At 40.1% G+C, this 26252-nt stretch overlaps 1 protein-coding gene across 1 annotated transcript in view; it reads right to left on the bottom strand.

Annotated features, from left to right (window-relative positions):
• vwa8 (von Willebrand factor A domain containing 8) overlaps nucleotides 1–26252 on the bottom strand; it is an 88409-nt gene that overhangs the window by 38698 nt on the left and 23459 nt on the right. Inside the window, exons 13-25 of the mRNA XM_085383430.1 lie at nucleotides 23354–23514; nucleotides 22991–23104; nucleotides 13147–13330; nucleotides 12781–12858; nucleotides 12349–12464; nucleotides 12039–12139; nucleotides 9453–9559; nucleotides 8091–8162; nucleotides 7206–7282; nucleotides 4118–4193; nucleotides 2302–2437; nucleotides 1699–1818; nucleotides 1338–1543 (exon numbers count right to left, since the gene is read on the bottom strand). Coding sequence (XP_085239556.1) covers nucleotides 1338–1543; nucleotides 1699–1818; nucleotides 2302–2437; nucleotides 4118–4193; nucleotides 7206–7282; nucleotides 8091–8162; nucleotides 9453–9559; nucleotides 12039–12139; nucleotides 12349–12464; nucleotides 12781–12858; nucleotides 13147–13330; nucleotides 22991–23104; nucleotides 23354–23514 — 1548 coding nt within the window. The remainder of the gene's footprint in view (nucleotides 1–1337; nucleotides 1544–1698; nucleotides 1819–2301; nucleotides 2438–4117; nucleotides 4194–7205; nucleotides 7283–8090; nucleotides 8163–9452; nucleotides 9560–12038; nucleotides 12140–12348; nucleotides 12465–12780; nucleotides 12859–13146; nucleotides 13331–22990; nucleotides 23105–23353; nucleotides 23515–26252) is intronic.

Here is a 26252-nt window from a genome sequence, read left to right on the forward strand (position 1 = left end):
AGTATATATATATATATATATATATATATATATATATTTTTTTTTTTTTAATTTTTTTTTTTTAACTACATGATGTTTATTTGTTTTCTTATAGGTTGTTTTATATTACGTTCCTTATTTAAAAACTGTATTTTCTTTGTTTCTGGGAAATTCTAAATTTAAAAAAAAAAAAAAGCTATGTACAAGTAATCCACATGAGTCAAAGGTTCACACGTCAGACTGCTCTAAATGCTTTGTTTCACACTTCTGTAGCTCTGTCTGATGTAACAGAGGGGATGCCACGAACATCAATACTGCTATTTCTAGATACCAAAGTTCTATAATAATACTTTTTTTTGTTTTAGTACTACAGGTACAGTAGATAGTACATGTACCAGCTGGGGCAGCATAGTCTTCTCAATGTTCTAGTCATGCTGATGAATGAAAAGAAGGACACCCACAAGTTCAAGAAAAAGTGTGCAAGGAATAGCAATAACTGCAATGGAAGATGGTGACTAGTCCAGCTGTTGTCACAGCTCTGCTCTGACGTGGTTATAAGAAAGATAAGAGTTTAGTATGGAAGCACTTTTCATTTGAAGCAGATGACCAAGGGCAATATGCAAACAATCCTATCATGCTTCTCAGACCCAGGCAGGAAATACTTGCAGTATAGTGACAGACCTAAAACCATCTGTTCAAAGAATTCAAGTTGACAAAATTTCAGTTAGTAACATATAGTTACTATATGTTACTGAGTTAGTAACATATGTTGTTACATATAGTAAGAACATCCAAAGTATTATCCTTCTTGTTTAGATGTTTTTTTCTTCAAAACAAAGTTCAGGTACATGCAATATCTTAATTATATTGGTAAAGGTACAGACTACTACATTTCCTGTATTGTGACATTCCTAGTAGAGAGGGGGCATATTTAATATGGTCATCTCAGGCATAGAGGTCTGGCTGGGGGCGCGGAAGCCCCACCCACCTGTTACTCAAACCTCTTTTTTTTATATCATTGATAGCCAATCAGAAGAAACCTGGCTTAAAGGAACAGAGCTAAAACATAGATTCGATTTTTTTGAACTCTCAGTCAAGTAACGCCACTTTACAAGAGGATAAAAACATGGAGATACCGTTGATCCCTTTAACTGACAGTTAGCTGTATGTTTAAGCTGTAAGCTTCTGAAAGTGGACCAAAGCACAGACACCCTCTCTCCTCTCGGAGACAGCTATATTTTGAGGAGACTCTCTTACATTATTAAAGCACTAGCAGTTCAGGATTCAGGTCGCATAAATGTTATGAATTATTAATAAAAGGTAGTCAGTATGTACCGTATTTCAGTGTGTCTTCCTACCTGGAGGTGTTTGACAATGTTGACCACCTCTCTAGTAGAATAGGGGTAGTTGATGGTACCCTGGTCGGCCAAGGACCTGAGCTCTCCAAAGGCTGCCACGAGCTTTTGCAACGTAGCATCGGGAACATCGGGGCCATACTGTTTTAGCATAGCCAGCTCCGCTTTGGGCTTCGGGTTGTCCACAGCATGGCAGCTAAAAATATCGCCTGGTACAAAATACAAGACAGAATTTAATGTGTTTCTCTCCATATACAATATTCGATACCCAGGGCAAAAAAAAAAGTTATCTATTTTTAATGTGTTGGGGTATTAATGTTGTAGGAAAAGCCTCAGTTTCAGTTGTGCGTGTGTTTTTGGGTACCTAGAGCTCCAAAGAAGTCATTGCCCAGAAAAGGAAAACCAGGTCTGTTAGCGAGGACGATCATCCTGAAGTCTGGGTGCATAATTATGGTGTCAGGCCTCCCCTCGGCTTCACGTGGACCTGTGGAACAGACAGTTGTTGTCTACACATGACCAAAACAAGCACAGTTTCATCTCAGTCTGTTTCTGTATGAATCTCCTTTTTTACTCTCAGTGTTTTAATTTGTGTCACAGATTTTCACACACACCTCTACTACGCTGACAGCCTGAAGGTCGTGTTTATGAAGTCTCAAGATTGCGTTTACATTCCACTAGGAGGATGAGCCTCTCAGGAATGGAGTAGCTGTCAGCAGCCCATGTGATTACATGGGAATATGTGGAAAAACTAAATGTTTACAGAGCAGCGTGATCCAAAATCTGTTGGTACCTGTCCATAAAGGCTTTTATCCTAAGCTTCCTTCAGTGGCCTGCATCTGATGTTCCACTCGTGTTTGCCTTGTAGTACATGCAGTCGTTAATTCGTCGTAAAAACAGTTCTCGTTCTGAATCTGGGACATGTCTGCTGTCAAGGTGTGTGCATGCATGAATGTGCGTATGAGTGCACCTGAGATGATTCTGCGTCCATCAGCCAGGATCATCTCTCCGCTCTCCACCAGGGTTTTGAGAATGCAGGTGACGTTTGTAGGAGCTTTGTCGGCCTCATCTATCACTAACACATGGCCAAACTTCACTGCCTTTACCTGAACACAGACAACACACACAAACATACACACACATGCCATTTGACTAACAAAAAAGCACAACTGCTGTTACAGTTGGGAAAAAGCTGATGATGAAGATGCTGTCCCAGATAGAAAGAGTTCATGTGGTGAATACATATATCAAACTGGCCTACACATTCACAATCCACCCTCACAGGTTTTTTCACTTATTTTGACTAAGTAGTCCTAATTTTGGGATTGTGTAGGTGTGCATCACAATGTACTAAAAGCTCTGGACACTGTGTTCTGAGAAGTCATCAGATATGCTCCTATGAAAGCTGCTTATTCGACACATAAGTTGAGAAAGTTCTTAGGCATATGGGAGACACAAATACCACAGTTTCTTCTCTGCTGGCGATTAGAACAACAAAGCTACTATTATGTATTTTTATTTTCATGTATTTCATGGAGTAAACCATTAAGAAGCCTGCCATTGTCAAGCAAAATAATCCTTTTTTAAAATCTTGATCTAAAATGGCCAAGATGGATATCTTTCTCTGAGATTAAAAAACAACAAATAATGTTCACACACAACTCTGTGCCACTGCACCCAGAAATGTAATACACTATTGATGATTTTGTATCTTTCACTAAAAAGTCCAGAAAATAAGACAAATCACTGGTAATCATAAGTGGAATCCAATGACAGTCCCTGAGCATTCACATACTGTTATACATAATATTATATATTTACATGTATGAGTCCTCAAGGCTCCATCCTTGGATCTTTCATACTTACATATACACCCTTTCTCTATCTCAGATGTTGCATTCATATTACATTTCATTCTTATTCACACCGCACACATCAGTGTCACCTCAGGACTACTGAGCCCTACACTTGAAATTAATGAGTGGATGTGCCCAAACTTCCTGAAATTGAAAGAAAGGACTGAGGTATATTTTTTTCACCTCTAAAGAAAAAAGAATTAAAGTCTCTAACCTATCTAGACGAATGTTGCTTAAATTCTCAAACCAGGCAAGAAATCTTGAAATAATTATTGACTGACCTAAATATCGATAGTCATATAAAGACAATTAAAAAAAAATCAGCCTATTAACCTTAATCTTAAAACTATAGCAAAAATGTATGGATGTCTGTTGTTACAGTTGTGAAAAAGCTGATGATGAAGATGCTGTCCCAGATAGAAAGAGTTCATGTGGTGAATACATATATCAAACTGGCCTACACATTCACAATCCGCAGGATGTCTGTCTAAAACTGATACAAAAATAAATAAATATGTGCACAGATTTCTTTTTAGTGGACTATTGTAACAGTGTCTTTATGGGTCTTACTAAAACTCCATCAGACAGCTCATTTAGATTCCTGTAATTACACAAAAACAGTTGAGCACATTAGTCCAATTCTCAAATCTCTGCACAGGCTTTCTTCATCACAAAAGATGGCTTTTAGAACACTTCTAATAGTTCACACTAAGAATTAAACTGACTGAGTTACATTTCAAATGTACTTGTACCTTACAAAACATCCAGAACTCTCAGGTAAATAAGAACATGCTTTCTATGTGGCAAAAACAAATAAAACCATACAGAATAAAACGATTCCAACACAACTTGATTTGTGGTGATGATCATGTCTACCACAATATACATCTGTGGCATCTGTGAACATGGGGGAAAAAAAAACTAACTGACCAGAGGGGAGTCCTCATATGTAATGATGCCATCTCGCACCGAGGGCTGTAAGGTCAGAGTCTGGACTGTTGTATCCCTGCAGAGGCAAAAGAAAACGAAAAAAGAAGATGGTTACAACAGAGCCATTACATAAGAGGAAACAGGCTCAAAGAATTCTGAGCAGAAATCCATGTGGACAGTAAAGACGGCTAGGTAATGGGAAACATATCTGCTGTCATGTTGTTGCTCTAACCCGTAAGCACAGCACTAATTATGGTAGTAAAAATGTGGGTAAAGGTACTTAAAAAAAAACTTTTTAAGCCTTGCTGTAATGTGAATTACTTCTACACCTGTTCAGTGCTTTGGTGCAACAAACCACCATGCACACCAGTCAACAATCTGCCTTGACTTTGGACTCTCTAATGCGCGGTTTACACCCTTGTTAGCATCCAAATGAATGTTTACCCTCTCTCCTCATTCATTCAGCGTTTCAAGATAACTGCCCAGGCATGTTTCAAAGATGGCTGCTGAGTAGCAAGACTGGCATTAGAAGGACTTTAGCTACACGTACATGCACAGCAGGGGAGAAGCACAGCACATCTTTATTAGACAAACAAATTGTACTTTTTCTTTTAATTATATAGTGCTAAAAAAAAAGTGCACCCTTAGAAATGCTTTCTATTTCTTAAGGACCTTTTTGGGGACTTTTCCTTCATTAGATAGTGGAATGGAGAGTGGAGAGGAAAGCAAGGGGACTCGGGCCGCATATGAACCCATGGTGCCTCATTTCAGCCTGGTTGCATGTGCTCACCTGCTTGCCCCATAAGCTTAAGTTACACTCAGAAATGCTTTGTATTAAGAACAAAAAGGGCAAAACAGGTTCTGGTTACTAATTCTTCTACAAAGTAACTCCTAACTGAAATGGCTAAACTTAGTCTTGTTGAACTGAAAGGGTAACTCTGGTGATCAGATCTTGCACATGTTTCTCGTAGTGCTTTTTTACTTGAACATTTGTTACTATCATTTGATGTAGATGCAGTGCAGCTAAAAAAAAAGGTGTCAGTGACACTGTACTTGGTTTCCACAGGCCAGCCACACAATCATAACACTGAACATTTCCCCGACAACTATAACTCCCTGGGGTCGCCCAAAATTTTCTCTTCCTCTGAACATCTCCTCTCGCTTGCTCTTCGATATCTCACAATATCTGACCCAGGAGCTGTCCTAGTTTCCTTCCTGGCCGGCTGCACGTGTCTTGCTTTTTCTGAGCCACATCTCTGTAGGCCTTCAGTCACACAGGCTCCCAATAGCCACAGGCAGATATTTCTGCCTCTGCCCTGGTCTAATATTAGCTACTGCTACAGTAGCAAACCAGGCCACATCCATGCTCAGCTCCACTTTGACTTTCACATGACTTTAAACAACTACACACGCACAGGCAGTAGAAAAATCTGGCCTTAAGAATGATATTGAATATGTTATTGATCTAGAATTGACCGGCGTCAAAATTAAACTTTTCTCCAGTAAATTGCTCGGCTTCCATCAGAGTCATTGATTTCTTATAAGTGCCGAGATCAAAATGAGGCCCATCTCTTGGCTCCATGATCTGAGCTACAGAACCTGACCTAAAATTCTTATGGTGTCACCATGTGAGTATTTATAGAACCAGGGGACCCGAATTAACAAAGACTGAAAAGGCTTTTCTTTAGTTTGTCCATGTAAAGTCTTCGTTCTGGGAAAGAAAGGCCTAATTTACTGAGGAAAAAAATAGATTTTAATGCTCTTATATGAGAAGGTCAAGGCTGCCAAGGTAGTAAGAAAAATACTGGCTTTTTCCTTACAGCTTTTGGTGGAACAGGAAAGTTTAGTGATATCTTTAAAAAACATTAAAACATCAAATTAAAAGTGGCATCAGACACACTGAGCAGGGAAGTCTTCTTTGTCCATCTGATTTATTCCAACAACTGTGTTGTAATAAAGAAGCTCTTCATTCACACCTCTCACGTTTGTCTGTCTTCCTTCACCCACAACCAGCCAGGCAGATCCCTGCCCCTCCCTGAGCCTGGTTCTGTTGGTAGTTTCTTCCTGTTAAAAAGGGAGCTTTTCCTTCCCCCTGTCCCGAGTGCTTGCTCATTGGATGGGTCCATCTGATTGTTGGAGTTTTCTCTCAATTATCGTAGAATCTTTACCATTACACTATAAAGCACTTTGAGGAAATTGGCGCAACTTGGAGCTATATAATGTACTAATTTTAAACTGGAGACTGCCACTGTGTTGGCTGGCCATTTCAACTCATTTCTTTGCCATTGCATATGTGTTTACAATTTTCATGTAACCCACAATAACAGAGAAAATCCAACAATCCAACGTCACCCTATGAACAAGCTTTTGGCAACAGTGGGAAGGAAAAACTCCCTTTTAACATGAAGAAACCAGGAAGAATCAGGCTGAGGGAGGGGGCAGCCATCTTTTTTGACCAGTTAGGGGTGAAGGGAGGGGGCCAGGTGAAAAGACACACTATGGAAGAGAGTCAGAGATTAATGACTAAATGTGAATGATAAGAGATAAGTGTCTCTTAACTGTTCTGCTGGTCAACTCGGTTCCTTGATTCAGTTAAAAAATGAATTTAAGATTACATAACATAATCTTTCCACATACCTCCTTGTTACTGCAGAAGTACCCTCTGAAGCAGAAAGTTGTTGGTTGGGAACCACTACTCTAAACATGAACCTCATAAAACTTTAACTTAGCTTCTGGAACTAAAAGTCTCCAGAATGACTTCTCTGCTTCCAAAAATAAGGCTACTTGTGCTGAAATCCATGGGAAAACAAAATTTAGGCTCTCTGATCTAATCAAACTGATGAGTTTATGGTCTCAGTAACTGGTTTTAGATCTTATCACTGGCAACATAAATCATTAGTAAATCATGATTTCAATTAGAGTCAAAAAGAAAAACACCATAGGGTATGCTTAGTGGAGGAGCTACGCTGTGACTGGGGGTGCAGAGTACCTTTATTTCTCAGTGAGACTTCTTAGTTGGCTCATGAAGTTTGGTTTCAAAAAGGCTAGGACAGCAACAGAAAAATGATGCTATGGTGATTCTCCTCACCTGTGGAGCTGTAGATATTCTCTGGGCCTGTTGAGAAGGTGCAGGAACCGGTCCACAATTTTATTTTTGCCAACACCCTGTGGAGGGACATCATCATCAGTCTTTATATGTGGACTGTGTTTGTAGTTAGACCACAAAGATAGAAAGAAGCATCCATTTCAACTTTCAAAGAGGCAGGACTGAGAGGAAGACCCAACTGCATCCCTCTAATTTTGATGGTGCTTTGCTGTGACAGGGGCTGTTCTTCGGGACTCCCACCGGCATCCCACAGAGCCTGTCGGATCTCTCGGCCAGTCTGTCAGATGTCCAGTAAGTCGCTCTGACAGCTCGTAATGCCTCAGCGTGGACCGTGCATGGTCACACACTCAGATTTGCAAATGCCTTCTGCCACTCAGTCCCTCTCATATGCAAGCGCACAAATAAACACAAACACAGAAACACTCCTCTGGGCTCACAGCACACCATGTCCAGTCATCCATCCTCATCTATCCTCCCTTTAACCCAGCCCAGTTGGACAACGCTGGGGGCACAGAGTGTCCCCCAAGGAGTTGCTGCATGTGTCCTTATGTTACTTATGCCTTATGTGAACTGTGACTGCGCAGGGTTGGAGGGTGACATGAGGACGCAGGGAGTCTATTTCGTAACTCTTCCCTCCATGCTCGAACAGAGCTGACATGGGTGGCCTACTTCACTAAAAACCACTACTCCAGAAATTAGACAAAACCATGGTCTGCAAACACAGATCTGACCTCTGTTTATTTTACATGACAAAAAGTGGGTTTGTAATCCTGACCATAAATGGACCAAAGGTTGCCCAGGGTTCTTTTCTGTGGGCAGAGGAAATTACAATATGGTGAAATTAATACGCTTTCAAACATCACTCACCTGGTTTCCCACTAAGAGGAGGTGCTCTCCTAACAGAAAGTCTTTCAGCATGTCCTCCATCACCATCATGTGCTGCAGAGATATTTAAGCAAACACATATTCAGCTGAACAAGTAGCTCAGATTGTAATTTAACCCAGATGGATGTTGCAAAGAGCAATACTGCTTACAGTTGAGAATAAATCAGCTTAAAATGTATTAAAAACAACAAAGTTTGCTCAGAAAACAGGTCATTCATAAAGTAGGTCATCCTCGTTGCTTCCATCCTATCTCAACCTCTTCCACCTTTTTTATTTCAGACCAAAACACGGGCAGGCAGAGGAAAAAGCGCAAAATGGGGACATGAAGAAAGAGATAAATCATCAGTGTTGCCAGAGGATGTCACAGTATCATTACCATGGCTGGTTGTTTTTTGGATATACTGCAATTAATGTCACCAATAAGGCAAGGATTAGGCACAAGACACTAGCATTAAACCAAACAAAAACCTATTGATTTATCCGCTGAGGAAAGCGATCTGTGAACAGGATACCAAAGGCAAAATTTATGGAACTTGCTGCATTTAAAGATTTGATTCAGATTCAGCTGCTTGAGTTGTGATATTTGTTACCACTCAGCATCAATCAGCACAGAGCAACAGAAGTAGGACTGTGAAGAATCTGAAAAGAAAGATAAGCACTTGGAGTTCTGCCCATTTTCACCCCCACAGCATGTACCCTGAAGCCGATGTGACTTTTGTATTTTTGGCAACTGAACATTTTAAAAACTGAAAAACACAAAGTCCATCAGGAGGAAGCTTTTTAAAAAATTTTTGATCCTATTTAAACACCAAAACTCAATGTGTATCACACCAAACATTCAGCAGTAATCATGCCTGGCGTACACACGACGACACAGACAGTTAAGAATTTTATTATACCATAAAAAACCCCAATACCAACCAATCAGAGGTCGCTAACAGTGTATTGGGGCTGATGTTACTGCCAGGCCAGATTAGCATCTCTAAAACTATCTGATAAGGGTCCAACACAGATGAGAAAGAGCATGGCCAGAGGAAATATCAGCTAATACTGGAACTAAAAGCAAAATCCTTACACAATGAAAACTTTAATCTGACAAAGGCAAGTATGATAACGATGACAACAAGGGACAGAGCTGTGTTTTCATTGGTGTATGATTGCCTGAACTGGGTGGTGGTGAATCTGCAGAGCTAAGCTTTCTCAGTTTGAGGGAGAAAAAAAAAAAGAGCAATTGAAATTCAGATTACGCTTTACAGGTTGTAATCTGCCTTAGCACTTATGTGATCAAATCTGGGTCATGTGCTGAGACTGAAAAAAGTCTTTTCCAGCCCTCTCACAGTTTACCTGGGGATTATCATAGAAGAGCACGTCAGGAACCTTCATTTTCTGGTCAGCATTGTAGATGGGAGCGGAGACACTCCCAATGGTCAACACACCGTCCTTTACCATACCTGTAGAAATACAGCAATGTGGGCCATAAACATGGGCTTCTTCATTTAGACTGACTAATGCTGGGAATGGTTCCTTTTACCCCAACTCAGACTTTGAGATGCAGTGATTTGACCGTACAAACTGCAATAAAACTGCATTTTCTCACATGCAGCCCATGCCCAAACCTTTCTGGACATGACAGAAACGCATGTGAGACAGAGGTGCCTCCAGAATTTTTTAATTATAGGGGTGGCCATATGGGAGCCACTAAAAATATTGGGGTGGGACACAAAAAAGAGAATTTACAGTTTTATTATGCTGTTGTCAAAAAAGAGAGAGTGCTTGCAGTACTGGTGCCTTCTGGAGCTGTTTAATTGAATTGTCTAAATAATAATCGGGCGTGCTGTGTGGTACAGCCAAGTTTGTGCTTTATCTTTGGTGAGTAAAATGTTATTATTATTATTAGCAGACACCTTAGGACTTCACCATCTTGTACAAATATTCTCACTTCTGGCTCAAAAATAAAATAAAATCCAAGTCTAACGCTCCAGAAACCTATGACGCCATGGTGGCTAGGTCTATCTTTTAAGTACAGTCTTTGATGAAAATATAACATTGGACACTTTAACCTGCTGCTGCTGAATACAAAGTTGGTGTGATGTCAGATTGTGCTGATGCACGACTATCAAAGCTAACAGGAAATATTCTTCCAGTGGAAAAGAAGAACTATCAACATTCATAACATAATGTGGATGAATAATGCATATCAGAAATCTGATACTGTCATTCATGTCTAGAAGATGTATCAGTGTAGTTGGCAAAAATTCGGAAACGTTACATTTCTATTGCTTTTTTGTTTTTGTTTAGGTACCTTGCCTGTACTGCAGGCAGCACGTGTATTGAAGCTGCAGTTCTCTCAGAACTGACAGGGACAGCATACTAGTGTCCTTAAATGCTGAAGAAGGAGCAATACACCCAAAAGCACAGGGGAAACTGCAGGCAGAAGATGGTAACTAATGCTGCTACTGCAAAATCTCTGCCCATGCTTTAAGAAAGGCAACAGGGCTATACACAAACAATGCTAATGTTGCTAATTTCAAAGCAAAGGAGAAAATACCTCAAATTTCATGAAGCAGCTAAAAGCATGGAATTACAGTTTCATTAAGAATTCCAGGTGGATGAGTTTCAATTCAACATTCAACAACATCCACAGAATTATCCTTCTTATGTTATCCTGAAATACACATTGGCGCTTTGTATGAGACAGCTGGCTGTGCCAGGTTAAAATCAGCTTTGCCCCATCAGTTACAATATTTGCAGTAGCTAATATAGAAATGCTTAACTGAGCATAATCTAATGAATGTCATACCTCATAGTGACATTAGCAAGCTACTAAGGAACCAACCCAACATTTCCTGCTAACAAAGCATTGTGCCAACATTTTAAGTAAACAACATGCCACCACCAAGTTAGTGGATTCAAACTACTTTTTTGACAAAGGAGGTTAAAAACATGGAAGAATCATTTTGTTTTGACATCAAATGAGCATCAAGAATCATGTACCAATATTAGTAACCCAGTAGTAAATATCCTGGATTGTGACATGTAATACAAAGAAAAATAATCCATGGAGTTCCACAGCATCCTTTTATTTTATGTTTTGATCTTACCTACAATAGCATCATTAGCTGCTTTGTCACTGAGCATTTTGTCACCAGCTTTTTAGTGATAATAATCCCACTCACTGGTTTACATGAGTGGTGCTCCTAGTTCTCACATGCCAACTCACAATCGAACACTAATCACACACTCAAGTGATCCACTGTTCAAATTATTAGTGCTTTGGAAAACATCCATTTTACCTGTAACCAGAATAATTGCATGCATGAGTCAAATGAGAGAGTCAAACCTGATTTTTGACAATGCTGAGAGGTGCTTGTGAGTCAGAAGACGAGATTATTTTGGGTTGAGCTGTTTGTTTTCTTTGAGGCCAGCTGAATCCTGCTTTCCATCTTTTAAATAATACATGTGCCTGCGCTACCAGTATGTCCACACAGTAGAAGTCGACATTTATTCTTTACAAGGAAACATCACAAGTTCAGAATGAATGCTAAGAGACAAAACTTTCCGGCTACCAGCTTTACAAGTTATTTGTCATTTATCGTGCATTGTTCCATTTCTGTAGAATAAGCGATTGAGGTTGCCTTTGGAGGGGGGTTACAGTTCTATATTCAGTTATTAACCTATGTTCCGTAATATTGGTACAATAAAGACTTTATTGCTGTATGTAAATGAAGCGAACTGATTTGTGCTTCTGCTGGTATACAGTGCTGTGCAGAAGTCTTGAGTCACAATCTTAATGGTCCTCTATGAATCATTCAAGAACAAAAAAGGCACCTAACTAAAGGGATGAGCCTGTGTTATGTCAACAACACATAACACACAATTTCGCATAATATACCATTTTAAATCTAATTGATCTAAGTGACTGGAACTCACAGGGATAATCAAGAGAGCGATCAGCGGGGTCTGTTGCATCCTGTATGGAGCAGTTCATGAGGTTTTTTTGAAGAGAGGAACGGGCCAGGCTGGGCAGGAATCTAAAACACACGCACACACACACAAAATAAAAACCCACACAGTTGCCTTGTTTTTATGACACACAAATCAAATATTAACATTAATTTCTGTGTATCCATATTGCTGAAACCTAACCCAGCCATCACAGAGTGAGATGTGGGGTCTACCCTGGACAGCTTGTGTGTGTGTGGGTGTGTGAGAGAGAGAGAAAGAGAGAGAGAGTGTGTACCTGGAGAGACAAGCCTTATTAACTGCGTGAGTGATGCTCTCCTCAGGGTGCTGAGAGAGACGGCGACAGATCCTTAGCAGCTGTCTAGTGGAGAGAGACGAGGCCAGAGACTGTGCCTAGCAACAGACACCATACATGAGTAGCCTCCAAACATCTCTACCTTTATATCTGCACGAAAAAATATCTGCAATCTGACACGTGACTGTTGGACTGTACACTTCTGACATCCATTTACACCACCTGGAACGAGAACAACACCTGTATTTTGGGAAGTTTCTCAAAACTCCACTACCATTTACCTGTGTCTGTAGTTTGTCACATGCTAGGTCTGGTGAAGTAAACCCAAAATTCTGTTGTAATAATGCAGTAATAATGTTCATGTCCCGCCCACCATTTGGGAACTGCTGCCATATGTAAAGCACACACACTTACTGTGGGGTCATTTGTCTTGCGGAGACTGTGTGCGAGGTGCAGTAGCTGCTCTGCTCCTTCCATCGGTACATTAGGAGCCTAAAAACAAAAGAAGAAAAAGAAGCCAAGAAGGACTTATGATGAGAGTGGAAACAGAGGCGTTGTCTTCCAGTTAGAAAAATACTGGCAAACACCAGTGCTACCCCTCAGCCTCCTAGAGACACATGTATGGGATCAATTTCAAAATCCTACGTCGCCTTGTTTTCCAGTTATCAAATTCAAAGGATTTTAACAAAACTTGACCACTGACCTTTGACCAAGGTCAAGGTCACTGAGATTGAAACCCATCCAAGATTTTTAGTAGGTCTCAGTATTTGCATGTCTCACCAGTCCCTGTATGAGGCCCATCTCCTCTTCTTTGGCCAGCGGCATGACATTGTGGTAAAGGAACATAGTGAGCACCTCGGGGCCCAACCACTGCTGAGCTCTGCTGTTGCTGCCTGCACTCCCCACGACAGGGGGTTCTGCTAGGGCCAGCACTCTGAACGATGGATGAATGGGGAAAACTGATCTAAAAAGACACAAAAATAAACACACACATTGGATCACGCTGGCACACAAGTTGAACATCTGTTCAAGTCGATGTGGAACGTAGGTGCACACAGTGTTGCTCACGGATGTATCCGTTTGCATGTGTGTCCTAGCCAATCGAGCTCAGGGTTAAGAGCATGACTTTTGACAGCTGCCCATGAAATCTTCTGATTCAAGAGGTCGGCAATGTCCATTTCTATCAAACCACGGAGACACCCATGCTGCGGCAGGATATATTTACACTACTGTGGGCAAAGTGGGCGCTAACCATCATCCAAGTCACTGGATGAATGTGTGGGAAGATATTTTATGCATAAAAACACACTCCACTATCTGCTGTACTCCCTCTGTTTGGTTGTATAATGTAGTGAGTATGAAACGTTTAATTGTGTGAGATCCTGTTTCTCTTTAAACTTTATTCTACCTTATTCTAGTTGCTCAGACCTTTGCTGGTTAACTACTCCCTCAGTTTTCAACCGATTTAAACTTTATACTGTTCTGCTCCTTCTGCTAATGCCAGCTATATCTTTTCATGCTAATAACGTTTATACTTTTTGAGATATTAAGCTTTTTATTCAATTTTTGGGCCAATTTTGCTTAATGGGACCACATTATCAGTGTGATCACCAGTTTTGCTTGCCAGGCTGAGCCATGTTTTAGCTCAGTGAGATGAGCAGCTGTTCTCAGAGCAGGAGTTCGAATCCCGCTTATGACAAAAAAAAAAAATCAGTTGACAGTTCAACTGTTTAAACTCTTTTCAACACAAATTTCAGCTTTTTCACCCCTTTTTAGCAGAATGTTCACTTTTTCCACTACTTTTCAGCACAAATTCCAGCTTCTTCAGCTGTTTTCAGCACAAACTTCAGCTTCTTTACCTCTTTTTTTTTGCAGAAATTCTGCTAATTCACCTGTTTTCAGCACAAAGTTCTGCTTCTTAATCTCTTTTTAGGCAAGGCAAGGCAAGGCAAGGCAATTTTATTTGTATAGCACACTATCAGCACAAGGCAATTCAAGGTGCTTTACATGATTAAAATAAAACACAAAACACTATAAAAGTAAAATACAGGAAAACATTTACAAGAAAGCATTTACAATAAAACAATAATCAAGACAATAATTTATATGAAAAAATTTAAACAAAGAAGTAGAGAGCCATAATAGGATCAGTTACTCATAAGCAAGTCTAAATAAGTAAGTTTTAATTTTAGACTTAAAAGAGTTCAGTGTCTCTGCAGCTTTAAATTCTCCCGATAGTGTGTTCCAGATGTGAGGAGCATAGAAACTAAAAGCTGCTTCTCCATGTTTAGTTCTGGTTCAAGGGACGGTCAATAAACGAGAGCTGGAGGACCTGACTGATCTAGATGGTTTGTACCATGATAGCAGATCTCTAATGTACTCTGGTGCTAACCCATTCAAAGATTTATAAACTAATAAAAGCACTTTAAAGTCTATTCTCTGAACTACAGGGAGCCAGTGTAATGACTTTAGAACTGGAGTAATGTGCTCTATTTTCTTGGTTCTAGTGAGAACACGAGCAGCAGCGTTCTGAATCAGCTGCAGTTGTCTAATTGATTTTTTGGGTAAACTTGTGAAGATACTGTTACAGTAGTCAAGCCGGCTAGAGATAAATGCATGGATGAGTTTTTCTAGGTCTCCTTGTGTCATCAGTCCTTTAATCCTAGAAATGTTCCTCAGGTGACAGAAGGCTGACTTTGTTATAACTTTTATGTGGCCCTGGAGGTTCAGGTCTGAGTCCATTATTACACCTAAATTTCTGGCCTGATTGGTAGTTTCTAGTTGGACCAGTTTGAGCTGATTACTGATATTTAATCAATCTTTTTTGAGTCCAAACATAAGTACTTCAGTTTTGTTATTGTTCAGTTGAAGGAAATTATGAGACATCCAATTATTAATTTGCTCAATGCATTTATTAAGAGTTTGGATAGGTTCAATATCACCTAGTGACATTGAGATATAAAGTTGAGTATCGTCTGCATAATTGTGGTAGTTAATATTATTGGTGGTTATAATCTGGCTTAATGGGAGCATGTAAATGCTAAATAAGAGGGGTCCTAGGATGGAACCCTGGGGGGCATGTGATTTCTATATTTTGTGATGAAAATTGGCTAATTGACACATAGAAGTTCCTGTTCTTAAGGTAGGACTTGAACCAGGCAAGTGCTGTACCAGAAAGTCCGGCCCAGCTCTCTAGACGCTCCAGTAATATATCATGATCAACGGTGTCAAACGCCACGCTAAGGTCCAGTAGTACCAATACTGTGGATTTCCCACGGTCAGTATTTATACGGATGTCATTAAACACTTTGACAAGGGCTGTCTCAGTGCTGTGGTGCCTACGAAAACCAGACTGATAAATATCAAAGCGATTGTTCATTGTGGGAAAGCTGTTTAACTGCTGGAAAACAGCTTTTTCAATAATTTTACCGATACATGGAAGATTAGAGATTGGTCTGTAGTTCTGCATTAATGTGCTGTCTAGGTTCTTTTTCTTTAATATTGGTTTGATAACTGCTATTTTTAAGGCTTTGGGAAAGACACCTGATAGAAGGGATGCGTTAACTATTTGGATCAGATCCTCCCTGATGGCTGGGAGGACCTTTTTAAGAAATAATACTATATAATAATATATCCAAGCAGCAGGTGGCAGAGCTTAGATTCTCAATAATTTTATCGAGGCTTGATTGATTTATTGTTTGAAAGTGAGTCATTTTCTCTGCATAAGTGCTAATTGGGCTTAACGTCGGTATTGGGGTTGAAACTAATGTGCCAATCAATCTTCTGATTTTCAAGATCTTTTCAATAAAGAAGCTGGCAAATTCATTGCAGGCCCTGGTGGAGCTTAGTTCAGGGGTTATTGCCACTGGAGGAGTAATTAATCTCTCCACTGTAGCAAATAATGTCCTAGCATTATTGTTTTTTCTATGAATAATCTCAGAGAAAAATGACTCCCTTGCATCCTTCAGGGATAGTTGATACTTATTCAGCCTCTCTTTATCTCGCAGTGAACCTGGAGTTGAGTTTTCCGCCATTTTTTCTCAGCACGCCGGCACTCTCTTTTTTCATTACATACCAGTGGATCACTTCTCCACGGAGACTTCTTTTTACTAGAGACAGTTTTAACCTTGAATGGTGCAATCTTATCCATCATGTCTAAGATTTTGGATAGAAAATCATCTGTCAGTTTGTTTACTGAATGTGTGTTGGTGGATGTTGGTGATTTAAACAAGGTGGAAGTGTACATCAGTTTAAAATATTCAGCTGAGTTTTCTTTAAGGAAGCATTTTTTAACAGTGATCTTACTCTGATTAGGTATATTGGCTAAGATGTTGCTATCAAATGAAATGCAGAAATGATCAGATAATGCAATATCAGTAATGGCAATGTTAGAGATATTTAGATCTTTGCTAATACGTAGGTCCAGAGTGTGTCCTCGATTATGCGTTGGCTCACTAATGTGCTGGATTAGATCAAAGTTATGGAGGACATAATTCATTGCTTTTGTTCTGCTATCTTGTGGCTTGTAAGTATGAATTTTAAAATCTCCCACAATTGCTATCTGGTCATAGTCTAGACATATTGCAGAGCAAAGGTCATTGAAATCATTAAAAAAGTTTGTATTAGATTTTGGTGGTCTATATATGTTTAGAAATAAAACTTTGTTTGGTTCATTTATTTCAATAACTAAATATTCAAATATATTTAGCACAATTTTCAGGTTCCTTATCTCTTTTTTGCTGAACATTCAGCATTTTCACCTCTTTTCAGCACAAATTCCAGATTCTTTTTTTAGCAGAAACCTCAGCTTCTCTTCCTCTTTTCAGCAGAAATTCTGCTGATTCACCTCTTTTTAGCGCAAAGTTCTGCTTCTTTACCCCTTTTCAGTAGAAACTTCTCCTGAAAGTTTCACTGCCCTCTCTTACCATCGGAGTGAATTTGGGACAGACACAAAAAAAAAAATGTCTAGTGACAATTTCTGAATAATATAAAGAATTTCACAACACAGTGAACTAGAAAAACCTTCATAAAAACAAGAGAAGACATTTTTTCAGCCACATGAAAATATCTTGAACAACAAAGAGTGGAAGAACTGAAAGGCCTTGTTATTGTTACGCACTGTTTTTTGCATGGTGAGGTGCTCGTTGCCAAGATCTAGCTCCTCTGTCAGATGATGTTGTGTATGTGATGAACTTTGTCAGGACAAGACCTCTGAGAAGCTGCATACATCCATCTTCATGTGACGAAATGGAAGCAGACGCACAACAGCTTTATTATCCATACGGAGGTCTGAAAGTTGTCGAGGGGCAAAGCCTGTCTATATGAGCTGCAGAAGGAACAAAAACTGTTTTTGACTGCTGAGAGGAACAGTGATGAGTGGTGTGTGCGGCTGCCATACAAGGAGACATCAACACTGCCGCACTGTGTGACATAACAGGTAAACATCTGGAAAGTCTTAGAGAGAAGTTGTCATTTTATTTCCTTTGAACTTTCGCTGAATGCCTTCACTGGGATATGAACCACAATAGATCAGCAGCAGTTTTTGGAAAGGAAGTGATTTGGTAAGAGCAGGAGGAACTAACTGAACTGAGACAAGCTAAGCTCTGCTGATCTACCTTTGGACAGTTTTTAGCCGACTACACTCCACCCTTTTCCGGCTGAGAACCATGGCCTCAGATTTGGAGGTGCTGATCCTCATTCCCGCTGCTCCAAACTCGGCTGGGACCACCACCCCGGTCTGCCAGTCCACAGGTACTGCCCCTGATCTCCACGCAACATTGTAGAGGCGTGTCAACCAGGACAGCCCTACAACGTCCAGAGCCTTCAGGAACTCGGGGCGGACCTCATCAACACCAGGGGCTCTGCCACCAAGGAGTTGTTTAACTGCCTCAGTGACCTCGCCTCCAGAAATTGGGGGGGTCATTCCCCTCATCCCCAGACTGTGCTTTCTCCTCGGAAGTCGTGTCAGTGGGATTAAGGAGGTCCTCGAAGTATTCCTTCCACCGCCTGACAATTTTCTCAGTCGAAACCAAACCGATTTGCTCAGTTGTAAATAAAACAGCAAAGTAAACGTGACCCGACAAACAAAACCTGAGTGAATTAAGTCCAGTTAAACACTGGACCACTGAACCACTGAGTGCTAACACTCAGGTGAGGTTTCAAAGCAGTGTGCCGGTGATTGGACATAAGCCGCTGATAAAGTGGGTTCACCAATAAAGTGCTCTGTTGGGAAACAAGCTCCAGCAGCTCTGCACTCAGGGAAAAAACGATATTTACTTATCTTGTGCAGAAAAATGTGCCGACATTGCGTTAAATCGAGCACCGGCTGCCCAGTTAAACTGTGACTATCACCAGGTAACGTGGGCGTGTTTCTTGAATTAGCAGCAGGTGTTAAACAGCTGACAAGTGAGGAGGAGGATGCATGCAAGTAAACTGAGGGTCTGTTGAGCTGATCGCTGGTGTCGTGAGAAAAATGTCAGCTCCTTCTTTATGTTACAGAAGCACAGAGACACAAGACCAGGCGGAAAGAGACGATCGTTCGGTGCAAATGAGAATCTGCGAATGCAACATGTGGAACACGGAGAGTGGAATATGTAAACAAACCGGTTAACGTAACCCCCCCCCCCCCCCTGCCTTTTTCCCCGAAAAACAAACAAGCTAAAAAAAAACCCAAAAAAAAACTGTCAAGATGGAACACCGGGGCTGTGAGCTTGGTACACTCTGTCAGCTGACTGTTAGCAGAGCTAGTGACATCTCTGAAAACACCTGAGCACTTTTGTAAACATGTTCTATGTTGACAACCTGACCAGACATGTGAAGATTAGTCTTGACTTACTTGGCACGGCAACCAATCAAATGTTAGAGAAGCTGCAGTGGCAGCGTTAACCCCGCCCACTTAGTTTGATGGGTGAGGCTGACAGATAAAATTATTTCAAGGTGAGACATGAAGGGGACAATAGTGCCATAATGAATTAAATAAATAAATTATTAAATAATTCATTAAAATGGTTAATAATTAATTAAATGTGTCAATAATTAATTAAATGTGTCGTATATATTTATTAAATTAATTATTTCCAATTTTAATTAATTATTGCCACATTTAATTAATGATTTAATGGTGTATTTAATTAATTCATTATGTCAGTCCTGGCGTTCCATACTTGTGCAGACGTATACTGCGAGAAAAGTACTGAAACACGACTAATTTGCATGAGCATGTACATGTCCTCCATCTGGCTGTGTATGCTAGGCTATCACCAGCTTCTGCAGCTCCATCAACAAGCATTTGGGCGCACTCTGAGGAGGGTGCATTTGCTCGCAGATGAAAGAGGGTGTTGTTAAAACAGCGCTATTATTATAATTTTTTCTGTTGACTAGTTGTATTAGCTCCATCATTATTAGCAAACTTACTCATGGGCAAATAAATAAATCGCCCTTGTAAAAACTTTCAACGATAGGCTCGATATATTCGTCCAAACGCCCAACCCTAACACACACACACACACACACACACACACACACACACACACACACACACACACACACACACACACACAAACTAGAAGGTTCTTTCTTCTTGCTCTGACTTTGTCAAATCTATGTTTCCTACTGGATACACTTCATCTGAGCCACAGGAGTGGGAGAAGTGGAAGTGGGTTTATTTAAGCCCAGACACCCCACCACAAACATCCTTCCTGCCAGCTTCGGTGGGGGGTTTTAAAAAGTGCATGCTCATACATACACACAGAGGCACTTCACGAGTTACATGCAGGGTCAAAACCATCAACAGTTGTTCACATGTAAAATATGCAAGATTGTTGCCCCCACTCCCTCACACCACCCCCAAAGAGGTTTTAACGGAGTTGGGAAAACTGGGAGAAAAATAAGTATACCTGAAAACTGGAAATCATGCCTTTGACTTCCAGCAGTCACTGTCAACACACATTGTCACACTCAACCCACTCCCAGTACCACTGCTCTAACGCAGTTTGTCTTTTTGTTGTTACCAGTTTTGTTAATTAGGAAGCACAATGGGCAGTCAGAAAATAAGAAGAAAATGGATGTGTAGTGTATAAAAAGTGTCTGATCTTATGAGAATGTTCTCAAATGCTGCAGATCCAAGCATTCTTCTTTACTTTGGGCTATTTTAAGAACCAATGTAACCCAGCCATAAATTACATATTGTTATAATTACACAAAATGTGTTCCTTATACCTGACTGTTAGGACCTCCAAGCCTGTAGTTATATTCATTATTAGTTGGAGCCCCTCCTCATTGTTCTTCTTCTTCTTTGGTGCAACCCTATAAATACAGTGTACCCCTTTGGCCTCTCCCCTTTTCTACAATTCCCCTGTGGGAGAGGTGGGTGTCATTTCTTTCCAGACACTGTATAACACACATATAATGTATATTTATCCACCCTGATGCTTCTGATTGTGATTTTAGTTCCAATTATTGCCATCATTGTGCTTTTTTTTGTGAGATGCTATAAATGTGTAGTATGTGTGTGTCACAAATGTGTTTTAGGCGCCATTAACGCTAGCATGATATATAATTATAATATAATTCTGGCTAGCTTGGAAGTTGTGATGGGTTGAGCTAACCCTCTCCCCCACTGTTTGTATTTGGTCGTAGGAGCTGGAGCGAGCAAGTTATTTACTCGGAGGTCTTTCTTTCTTTTACCTTTCTTTGTCAGGTATGTCGGATTTTGTGTTGGTGTTTTTTTTTTATCTTATGTCAAATATGTCCCATGTAAGTTCGTACTTTATGTTTAATGTAAAAATAAATGCAGCCCTTTTTCTACAATTCCCCTGTGGGAGAGGAGCTTTCTTTCTTTTACCTTTCTTTGTCAGACACAACGCAGAAACACACCGGTTACACTAACATCTTGTAAGACAGTCTCTGTGATATTATCCTCAGAATATGTTAGATGAAAGAGATCCAAAAGAGAGATACAACTCAAACACACGCACCTATTACAAGTCCTACAGTGAGTTTCAGTATCAAACCAATGAAACCAACAAAAATCAGCTTCTCACTCTCTTTTAATTTTTATGGAATAATGTTTTGTCTTCACTCTCTGCTCCCCACATGTTTAAAACAAAGAAAACTTCACATACACTACTGTGCAATAGTCTTGAGCTCCCCCTGATTTCTTTATATTTTGCCTACAATGAGCCTGACTTTAGTCATCTGTAGTCAAGTGGTCTGAAAAGAAAGACATTGGCTGCCTTTTCTATCATATTCAGTTCAGTCTTTGTGCCTGACCATTTACAGAGAAATGTCTTTGTTTGTTATCGTTTTTCCCTAAACCGCTTAACACTGACCTATGAATCATTCAAGCATTTTAAAAAAGCACTGAACTTATGAGATACATCACTATTGGGTCGACACAAAACAGGCAACCTAAGACAGAACCCATTTTAAATTATATCTTTAGTCACTTTGTTACTAGCAACCTGTTAAAAAAACATACAATGTATGTAATACATGTGTGTAATGTATCCTATTTCTTTGGTTGAATCTACAAAAAAGGAGTTGGCATAAAATAGTATTCCTGCACCAACAACGCATGTTTCAGCATGGTGTGCAGTGCATCCTCAAAAAATAAGAAGTGGTAGGCATGAAAAAAAATCCAACTGTAGTAGACGAGGAGTATATGACTCATGAGAGGGGGAAAAAATACAGTAAGACCCAACACAGTACCTGAGAGATGCATCTGGACCTTCAGTTTACAACCTGGGTTATAATAAAACTGTAAACTGTGCAAACTGTTTTTACTCACTTGGAGTTTAGGTGGGTTACACAAAGTTGGGATGCACAGTCAGCCAAGAGTAGATGTCATTAGATATGTTATCAAGCAGACACAGGAGCTAAGGACATTTAGTGATGGGGACAGGATTGGCAGTAAAACAGGTATCAGCCACCAAAAATAATAAATCTAATATTTTCTATTAATTCTATTTTTTATATGATATTCATTTGTTTCAGACAGTTGTTCCAACAAGGAACTTAAACTCCTGCACTCTTAGCAAACACGGCTAAATTTTTTGATTTATAAAAAACACTAGAGCTGTACTTCTTCTGCTTCCTCAGTAGGTTGGTAAGTTTGTGTTACTGTGTCACTAAGGTGCTAGTTTTTGTTATTTCAGTAAGTATCCTGTGCCAGTACCCTCACTTCTTGTACTCTTGTTGAAACGACAGCTACATTTTTTAGCTTATTCTTTCTCATCCTTGTTGACTGGTGCCACACAAACAATGCTCCTCTGAAGGCTTTTGAATCTAAAATTTAAGAGAAGGTGAACTACAACTTTACTTTTACACTTGAATATATTATTTATTTTATCACTCCATTCCATCACTTTAAGCGTGAGCCTGGAAGCTGAAATAGACAAGGGACAGTGGAGATTTGGGATTTCACGAGTGTGCAGTTAGAGAAGAGGTGAAAGCACTGCCATGGCTTTATTGTCTTTAAGAATTCAAACATAGGTCAAACTTGTGATATTTGTTACTGTCTTTAAAAAAACAAAACAAAAAAACACTGTCACATTTCCAAGTGTGATCACCTTTCGTACAATTAACCCAAATGTGTGTGATAACCTGTGTGCATGCATGTGTGTACCTCTCTTGCAGTTCCTGGTCACTTAAATGTAGTTGTTCCTTTAGAGTCTGGTATCTGTCCCACCTCAGCAGCCTGGTCCCATCATACAGATCTATCTCCCTGTCATGGAGTAACCTGGGGCAAGAAAATAAAATCTGAGAAATGAGCTGAGTGGTGTGTGTTTGTTTGTTATTTTACAGCACCGGCTTCCTTTATTAAGAAACTGAAACAATAAGAAATACATTAAAGCAGAACCTTAGCTGCTGTGGAGCGTTCTGAAAGGAGAACACAGAGTACAGATGGCACAGATAACAGAAAACCCAATATCAACAGAGCATTTGGAAAATATCACAGCAGCTACATCCAGGAAATGAGCCAAAGCACCTGGATAGTACAGCCAAGGTTCCCAGGTTGACTCTGTGTATGCCGTCAAGAAGCAGCAGCTTGCCCTCCATGGCAGCAGTGACCAGTGGAGATGGCCTCCATGCTGTGTCCCCATTTGGGAGCGTGTACCTCTGTTGGAGAAGGTCCCTGACTGTCATGTCCTGGGAATCAAACACAATGGAGGGAGGTGTGTGATAAAGGCAAGAAAGTGGGAGATGGAAAATGAACAGCAGAGACAGATGTGTACAGCAGGTTGGCAGAGCAAAAAAGATCTAAAAATAGTCAGAAGTGATTCTGTCTGCGATTGCGTTTAGTAACTGTGAAGACAAGATGACAAATGCACCAGCTTTCCATTTTTCCCTCCTTTAACTCTGTTCCCAGATGGTTTGGCCCAGCTGCTAAATGCAATATCTCTACTTTACAGATAACACTGTCTGTTAAGCAAGACTGTCATATTCACTATCATGCTGCCATGTCATGGTAAAGACAGGGGGTAGACGAGGGAGGACAAGTGCAGAATTTGTTCTAGGCAGTGATTACTGCAATCCTAACAGCTTCACAGCAACATACTACTCATTGCTTTCTTGAATTAAAGAGAATTAGGTACAGCTGTAACAGCAGCTGGTATGAGAGAGCTTCATTTTGTCACAATATCAAGTTCAAACATTAAAAGACTCAGAGGAAGTGTCATTCGTCCTAGATCTGGTGACATTTATCATTTCTACGCATCATAAACCCCTCAAGTCCTGTCTATTATTTTCACATTTTTATCTAACAGAACAGACAGTGATGCATTCAGTGAGAGCTCCAACAAGTAAGGCCACACTGATAAACATGGGACATAACAATACTATATCTCCCCATCACCAGGCTGGAGTGAAAGCCTGAAAGCCTTATAATAAATCAGAGAGACTGGTGCTATTGAACCAGGTTAATTTTTTTTTAAATGTCATCAAAAAAAAAAACATCAACAGTGCCCATGCGAAGGATGGTATTCTATACATATGCTCTTTAAAAGATTTTCTGCAAACTGTTTTATGACGATCCTGATGAAGGTCATGAGTCAACCCCCCCCCCCCCCCCCCACACACACACACACACACACACACACTCAGCTTGTTGAAGGACACAATCTATATTCTGTTCTCTAGCCTGACATGTCACTTTGCTTTCCCAAAAATGGGGTTTTCAGAGTTGACCAGATGAATTGTGTGGTGAAGGATTCCACAATTCCCGCAGCACAGGTCACCCCTGACCTCAGCTAGCTAAGAATAGCAGCTACATGATGCATTCATACATACAGAGCTGCAGCACACCCGCTTCCTTCACAATTATCACCGAGCTGACTACATTCCACACACACACATATTGCACACATGCACTGTACACTCATTCAAAATTCTAAAAGCAATAAAAAAATCAAAATAAATTAACCAACTGAGCATGCACTTCAACTTATGCTTTTCCCTATTTTCTCTCATATATACATATTGCTCAAAAAATTTACACGAACACTTTTTCATCAGAGAACAGCATCAAGTCCATTAAAATTCTGGGATTTTGATCTGATTGGTTAGGTATCGGGATGATGCCCTGGTCCAGATCTGGGTGGGCACCATCCATCATCTCAGAAGGCCAGAACAGCTCCAATATAAGATACATAAGCATTATATTTACCTGTCAATCATGCAAAGTTAATCTAGTAAAGTCCAAATTTTTAAATATGAAGCTGGAAATTAGCATAACAGAGCCACTTAAATCTAAGAAGACTTTTAATAAAATACCCTCATAGCAACATTTGCTTGCCTCTCCACCCTACTGGTTGGGGTTCTCTATGGCAGTATCACACTGGGGCCTACACATTCCAGAGAAATAACTGACGCAACAGTTAAATGAATAAGCAATCTCATGCTGAGTGTGCACGGTCATGCCGGGCTGTGCCAAGGTGCAAAAGCATCTGGACATCAGTGCCAGAGTATAAATTGTTGTTAACAAAATGCTGTGTCCGCATGTAGTGCTGGGAGCCCAAGGTAGACAGAACAGTGCTACACCCTCTTCATGACATATCTGAGTTATCTGAGGCACTGGTAATCAGAGATGGGCAGTAACGCGTTACTTGTAACGCGTTACTGTAATCTGATTACTTTTTTCAAGTAACGAGTAAAGTAAGGGATTACTATTGCAAAATCAGTAATTAGATTACCGTTACTTTCCCGTAGGAACGCTGCGTTACTGCGTTACTAAAACCGTGATTTTTTTTGCGAGAATGTCTCATGACAGTGACGTAAGCAAGTGCGACGTTGGTGACAGCAGCTGTGTGCAGATCAACAATGGATAATATATCGAGTGCAGAGAGAGTATGAGCGTGCAGCGTTTAAAGCGTGGAAGTACTGACCTTACTTTGAGTTTGATTCCATAAAAAGTGACAAAAACATTAGTGCCCATCGTGCGTGGGAAGAAAACTTCTTTTTACAGCGAAAAAACCCCTAAACTTCCGAGCAAGCACCGAGTAGCTACGACGTGATGGGAAACTCACAGAGACACTCGCGCGGATTCTTCAACTGACCGCAGCACACCTGCACCAGGGTAACCCTCCGCCTACCCTGCTCCTGCTTTACAGGTGAAAATAGAGCAAAAGGACCGCTGAGTCTTTGACTTTATTTATTTTCTGCTGTGTTTTACTTGCATCTGTTTGAAAGAGTGAGTGAAAACACAAAAAATATTTTATTTTATGTGCTGGAATGTGTAGAAAATAGGTTTAAATGTTAAACTAATTTATTCAAGTCAGAGAATGTTGCATATAATTAAATGTTTTGCTTGATGCATAAAGTTAAAAGATTAAAACTGATAAAACAAGTTAAAAAAAGAGACTTTTCCATTTGATTACATTTTGTATGAT

Source organism: Rhamphochromis longiceps, linkage group LG16 (assembly GCF_057381845.1).
Source record: "Rhamphochromis longiceps isolate RC_006_pf linkage group LG16, R_longiceps_female_GT1.1, whole genome shotgun sequence".
In the NCBI taxonomy this organism is placed as follows: domain Eukaryota; kingdom Metazoa; phylum Chordata; class Actinopteri; order Cichliformes; family Cichlidae; genus Rhamphochromis; species Rhamphochromis longiceps.